General features: G+C 40.3%; 1 protein-coding gene across 1 annotated transcript in view; it reads left to right on the top strand.

Moving 5' to 3' along the window:
* CBLB (Cbl proto-oncogene B) overlaps positions 1–7,221 on the top strand; it is a 193,596-nt gene that overhangs the window by 174,981 nt on the left and 11,394 nt on the right. Inside the window, exons 14-16 of the mRNA XM_029913263.1 lie at positions 2,791–2,894; positions 2,988–3,119; positions 5,180–5,320. Coding sequence (XP_029769123.1) covers positions 2,791–2,894; positions 2,988–3,119; positions 5,180–5,320 — 377 coding nt within the window. The remainder of the gene's footprint in view (positions 1–2,790; positions 2,895–2,987; positions 3,120–5,179; positions 5,321–7,221) is intronic.

The raw sequence follows: 7,221 nt of genomic DNA, 5'->3' as shown, positions 1-7,221 counted from the left end.
GGCTAGCGCTAATCCAGGACATCCCACACAGAAAACGTCCTTAATTGATAGTTAAAGTTGCTGCAGTGATTTCATGTAATAACCCTTGTACAAATTACATACATAACAAGAAAGTGAGGCCTAAAATAAAAACCTGTGACACTTAAGAAAGTACAGAAACGACCTGTTGAATGAATTTATATAAATATTCCAAATGTTACATTAACTTTCTGCTGTTAGCTAATGTCAGTGCTGAAGTGTAAACATTCAAAATTATACGTTTCACAAACAACCTTGATTCCGACCAACAGCATATACTTAGGAACTGGAGCTAGGCAATATTTTTCATTCAAAAAAGGTTTTTTGACAAAAAAGGACTTATTTTGTAGAAATGACAATTTTTGTGGAAAATCGCTATTCCTTTAATTTTTGTTGCTGTTGAAAATACAAAAACTGAAATCTTTGTTTTTCAGTGTCTGAAAATTTCAGTTTTTTCACAAAAATTAGAAAAAAATTAAAAATTGTTTTTTGTTTTCATAAAAAAAATTTTGGCACCCCTTCTCACCTCTTGTTTTTCAGCAAGCTCTATTAGGAGCTTTTTCAATGCGTTTTTCATAAATAAGTGAATTTATTCAGCTGTGTAACTAGTATACATTTTACTTGCTGAAAGAGTTTGTAACTTTTTGTGGAGTCGTACCAAATTTCCGTTGTCACCTTCAAAACGCATCACAAATGTTTGGTAAGCATGGGTATGCCTATTGGCCTCTCCATTTTGAAGTTAAATTGGAGATTTTACACTCTGGCTGGCTGCCTCATGAGAGTGCATAGTTTTCTGGCTGTGACAAGGACTTCATAAGGGGCCAAAATAATCTTGGGGTGACTTCATTAAAATTCTGGATTGAGCCCAGATACTTTAAAGGAGATAAAGAGACTGCAGTTGTTATTGTGGATGTCATGTAGTTCTGTGGCTATTGAATTCAAGCATCCCATTCTGTGCTTTTTGAATACATGTTTAATTTAAGACTTTGTGCCACTGTACTAGTATTATAGTACACTTCCAAAAGTCATATTATAATATACCAAATGGATTGCATTGTAGTTAGTCAATTGATTTGTTTTGTAGCTGACTTTATCTTACTGCCAGATTTGTCTGTGTTGTGGAAAGGAGAGAAAAGATGAGTGTCTCAGTATAACAGTCTAATTAGGCCCCTACTAATATAACACAATTGTATCATTCTGTTTATAATATTTCTCCAAAAAGTATTTCCTTAAAGAGGAAAAAAAGGTAGCTGGGATATAGGATGTGGGGTGTTTAATAATTGCTTACCTTGTATTTCTAGTGCAAAGGATATGCTGTTATGGCCTGGTCACACTGAAGACTTCCTCGTTGGCAGGGAGTTGTGTTAGGACACTTTGTTGTCTGTGGCAAGTCGTCTTTCCTCCTTGATAAGGAGTCAAGGGTGGATTATTCCGTATATTTTCAAGTGATATAATCAGTCTAGCTTCAAGGGACTCAAGCAATGTTTCGTTCTCCAGTTCCATTGGAAGACTGTTCCACAATATAATAGGTCTCACCAATAGGAAGGTTTTTCTTCAGACAGTCAGGAAAATAATTATTCTTTATTTTCATTTCATTATTCCTATTTATAGCTCCTGGGACCACACACAATTCCATTTCCTTTTTCCTGTTTATATGCTTTAAATAATTGCACATGCTTTATTCATCCATCCCTTCCATATGGCCAGCATGTATAGATTTATTTACATTCCTGTTAATGGTGAAACTCTAGATCTCTCTAGCTTGAAAGGGTCAATGATTTGTGAGAATGGTGTATGTAATGTGACCTATAGCCTTCCCCTAACTGAAGAAGCTTATTTTGATCATTCCTACCTATACAAACTTCGCAGTTCTTGTCACAGAGTTGAGGTGCCTCCATTCCCCAGTTGGTTTTTAACACTTGTTCAAATAGCACATCATTCACTATTGGGTGATTTTAGTTTCCTGTTAGTATCCTGAGCCTTTTAGCAGAGTTATCATATATTATCCACTAAGGATAATTTGTATTTTTATGCCAGGATTTTCCGTAGCTTTCTACTTTACTGCCTGAATCACCAGGATTGCTAGTTCTGGGAAGTTTTAGCAACCAATTTGACACTTAGGCTTCTCTCTACAGAACAATTTGTTTCCCTTTGGAGGAAAGGATAAAATTGAATATAAAAGACAAAGCAATACACCACTTTTTTGACAACAGAGGATCTAATGGAGACACACTAAATTGTTTTGGGCAGAGTTAATTCTTTTATTTTAAGAGTTTGACTAGGAATATTACAGACATGCACTATTTCCATGGGTTTGTTCTTGTTTAAAGGGTTTTATTTCCAGTATATTTACTGTTTGATTTCAGTAATAAAATAAGGATGAATTTACATATGTAACTTTACAATATGGAGAAGTAGCATATTCTAGTAGACTGAGCTTTGGGTTGAGAGCCAGGAATTCCTAAAGTCTAATCCCAGCTCTTCCACTCTTTTGCAATGGAGACGTGCATAAATTACTTAATTTCTGTGCCTCAGTTTCCCCATCAGCAGAATAGTGTAATTTCTCAGAAGGCTGTTGTAAGGATTAATCTGTTACTGTGTTTAATATGCTTTGAAAGTGAAAAACACTATGAGTGCTTAAAGAGTTGTTACAACTTACATCAAAACAAATGGAGGAATGCAATCTATGTAGTGCTATAGCATTCATTTTGTGATTTGGGGGATGAAAACTTGGGTGGTTGGTTGATTTCTTCCTTTGATCTCTGCTTTAAGGGTGTGTGAGAATGGTCAGTGTGCTGGTATAATGAATGGAACACACAATGCTGCTTCAGAGATGAAGAAATCCAAAACCCCGGAGTTAGGTATGTTTTTATTTAGTTGTTTTTAATTCTAGAAGAAGACAGCCAGTCTGACACAATTAGAGGTGCCATAAGAAAGCATTAAATTCTTGTTGTTGCTTTGTTATTCAGGAGACGCCTTTGATGCATCCACTGCTCCAGTATCTTTACCGCCTGCACGGCCTCCTACCAGAGACAACCCAAAACACAGCTCTTTGCTCAACAGGACACCCTCCGATTATGATCTTCTGGTGCCCCCTTTAGGTAGCAGACCTTTCGCTGTTAAATCTTTAATGGTTAACATAGTTAAAATCAACCAAATACCAAGCTTATTGCAAAGCAAAATAAATAAATTCATAGGTTTATTAAGAGATTCAAATGATGTGGGCTAGATTATTTGAAGAAAACAAGTGAGTGTAATTATGCAGTGATCTGCAGTCAGTGCCTGTCTCAGTCCAGGCACTGAGCTCTTTCACCTTTACCCATTAACATCCAAATCCCAACATTGGTCAGTTGGTGAAGACTGATCCCATAATAGAAGGTGCTACACCCGTTCCCTGCAAAATGGGAAAGTTTACCATGGTTGTGTCAGGATTTAGTGTCATGCCAGAAACAGATGCAATGGCAGTTTACATTCGTCTTCTGATGGTAAACAGTAGAGAAACCTTTTACTCTAAAAATCAGATTTTAGTCACGTAATATTGGAATTAGTCAAATTTCAAGTTCTCTAAATTTGGGGAAGGGGCTGACTTTTTATGTGCAATTTGAGTTTTCATTTTATCATATAAAAGGGAGTGACTAATAGCACCATTGGAGATAATAAATCTGGAGTTTGTTTCCTTTACATCAAGAGATTAAGGTCTAAGGCAGAGTACGATCAGTGCCCAGAATCATCAAACGTTGCCATTCCCAATCCTAGTCCCCAGTTCCCTCTCCTAGAGCCCCTCAACTTCTCCAGTTCAGCAGACACTAACCAAGCCACCCTCTCAGCCATGCTGGGAGTCTTATGCTTGCCCTCTGCCACCTTCTATAGCAGGGGCAGGCAAACTTTTTGGTTTGAGGGCCGCATCGGGTTTCAGAAATTGTATGGAGGGCTGGTTAGGGGAGGCCCGGCCCCTGCCCCCTATCTGACCCCCCCCCCGCTTCTCGCCCCCCCTGACGCCCTCCCCCGGGACTCCTGCCCCCCTCGCCAGGGCCAGCTCCAGGCACCAGCTTCTCAAGCAGGTGCTTGGGGCGGCCATTCCGGACAGGGGCGGCAGTTCCAGGTATTCGGCGGCAATTCGGCGGACGGTCCCTCACTCCGCCTGGGAGTGAAGGACCTCCTGCCGAATTGCCGCCAGAGATCGCGATCGCATGCCACCCGGCTGGAGCCAGCCATGCACCGCGCAGCACAGAGCACTGGGTCAAGCCGGGCTCTGCAGCTGCACTACCCCAGGAGCTCGCAGCCCTTGCAGCCTGTGGCGCAGTGAGCTGAGGCTGCGGGGGAGGGAGGACAGCGGGGGAGGGGCCGGGGGCGAGCCTCCCTGGCCAGGAGCTCAGGGGTTGGGCAGAATGGTCCCATAGGCCGGATGTGGCCCGTGGGCCGTAGTTTGCCCACCTTTGTTATATAGCCTACCCAGAGCTCAGTTGTGAAGTGTTGGCTCCACTATGCATGACACCCATTTTTTTTTTCTGATTGCTTTCACTCTTTGATTTCAGTATGCTAACCCACTATGCATTATAAGGTGCCTTAGCTCACACTTCAATTTCATAGTGCAGTAACAGAGAGTGCAGAGAGCCCCTTGACAGCCTTGAATTTACACCTGCCTGCTCCTCTCTCATAATGTAGAGGGTGAGGTCTCCCATGAATCCCCAGGACTGCACTTCTTGGCCTCTTAGGCCAGATCTGCTTATCCCTGTGTAAGGTCACACACAGTATACATCAAATCCAGCATGGTCAGCACATTTTTTTTTAAATTTAAATTTTATTTCACTGAGCTACTGGTACATAGCGATCATCCTACAGTAATTTTCAGTGCTCTTTTATTTCACTCAGGTGCAACATCTACAGACTGGCCACCAACACGCTGATTATTTTATAACCTAGAGTAAATCTTAAAAAAAAAAAAATCCCAAACTGAGTACACTAAAAGGTCATTCACAGCATGTTTTAAAGCATTCAGTTGTGCATAATAAGAGCCAGTGTTACAATTTCATTATTGGAGTCACTGAACTTCTGGAAAACCCTAGGAGTGAGAGCCTCTGTTAGCAGCCATGGAAAATCAATTTTAAGCTTCACTCTTTTTTTGTACTATTCTTAATGAAGTTTTGCTCTTTAAATGCAGGCGAAGATGCATTTGACAACTCCCCACCATCACTTCCTCCACCTCCACCTCCCGCTCGGCACAGCCTCACTGAGCATTCCAAACCTCTGGGCTCAGGAAGCAGACCCTCTTCAGGACATGAACTGTTCCTTCCTCCTTCGGGTAAGAGTCACCAAGCAAACCAAGTTTTTAATGTATTTTCATTTACAGCAGAAGCTTATATGAGCTGATAAAGTTGTCATTGCCTGTTAGAAATACCTTTGCCCATAGCTAACTGTCTAAAAACTGGAGAGGTTAGTTTTTAAAACTATAGAGATGAAACATCTCAGAGAATATAAAATAGTCTCTACTTTTCTTTTCCCCATGTAATAGATAAAATCAATATTTTCATACTAGACATGACATTTTGGTAAATAACATTTTTCTAATAGGAATAGTTATTTTGAAGTGCCAAGTTTTTCATTGAGTTCTCTGTTGCCAGTGTGCATCATTTGTCATATCACCACCGAGTATTAGTTTCTATAGGACTATATAATATACAATTTAGTCTTCTTTTTGACTGGGGACAACACCAGAAAAGAAGGGCAAAGAACAACAACTTATATTTGATAGAACTGTCACTGTCAAATCTTTCTTCTAAACTATATAAATTGTAACCCCCCCCCCGATTGCAAGGAACTGCAGTTCATCCCATTTTTGTTCATGAAAATTCATATCCCCAAATTATTGTCTGTCTTTCAGTCCAGTTTTCATATGGCACAGAAACTGTGCTACTGGCTTGATTGGTTTCCTCCTGTTAATGTACAGTGGTTGGGGCTCCATGCTGATTAAGTTGGTTCTGTTTGCTGCCTCTGATATAGATTGCTCCCAAAATGATTGTGGACTTACTTGTGGGCTGGGGTACATACTATAGCTGTTGAGGGGTTCCCTTCTTTCTTCTTTGGGAGGTTTCAGAGGATGTTTTTGGCCAATTATCTACCTACCCTAAGGATTCTGTTTTGTGGTGATCTCCAAGGCTCTGTATTGTCACGTCTCTTCTTTCAGCAGCTCCTGAGGGATACAGTAAGGCATTTTGGGCAGTGGTGTCAGCAGTATGCAGTTGACAGGCAGTTCCGTCTTGTTTTCATCAAACCCTGCTGGTGTGTAGTCTTTGCTTTCCCAGCACGTGGATGGCATTGGTTGTTAGATTGAGAGCAAGCTGGCTGAGGCTCCAGACAAATTAGCAGTGATGCTAGTGGGTGGCAGAAATGATCCCGAAAGATGGTTTGCTTTCCTGTCAGAGAGGTTTTTGGTTGTCCCTCTCTTGTCTAATAGGCTCACAAATTAAGAGGTACTCTTGGACCCCATCTCTGCCATCCTGCCAAGATAGATAATTAGTTAAACTTTATTTTATTTTTAACACAACCCCACACCCTTAGCTCTGATTCAGAATACTGTTCTTTTACCGGTAATCCCAAAATATAAACACAATGAAAAATCTGTTTGAAAAAGAAGCATGTTGTGTCCACATTGATAATACACATTGATCTGCCTCCACTGCGAGTCGATATAAGTGCATAATTTTTACCATAAATCAACAGTCTTATGTACTTTTCCTTTTAAATTACATTACAGACGCATTATTCTCCAGGAACAGCAATTATAGAAATACTTTACTGAAAAATTCTACCATAATTTGACACCTTAAATTTGGATAATATTTCCCACTTAACTACATCACTTAAAAGAAAATAGTTAAATTCCAAAATCAAGATGATAATAGAATACACAATAAGAATCCATGGTTCAGAGTTGAGGTAGTTGTGTTGTGTTAAATGTGGATTCCTTTACAATAACTTATTCATTATGTGGACAGTGTAGGGTTTATTATGTCCTTAACTATTCATTCCTTACATTTAAGTGCTTTGGTCATTAGTTTTCAAACTGGGGGGTGTGCACCTCCTGTGGGGGGTGCACTGAAGTTTTCAGCAGGGCCAAAGAACCTGATGCCGGCCAGCTCCCACAGGAACAGCAGATCCTTGTGTGAACTCACTTCCCTTTCTCCACTCACACGGTCTCTCTCT

Source organism: Terrapene carolina, unplaced genomic scaffold (genome assembly GCF_002925995.2).
Source record: "Terrapene carolina triunguis isolate 2854851 unplaced genomic scaffold, T_m_triunguis-2.0 Scaffold558, whole genome shotgun sequence".
In the NCBI taxonomy this organism is placed as follows: domain Eukaryota; kingdom Metazoa; phylum Chordata; order Testudines; family Emydidae; genus Terrapene; species Terrapene triunguis.
Note: the sequence above shows the minus strand (reverse complement) of the source record. Positions and strands in the feature narration are given on the sequence as shown.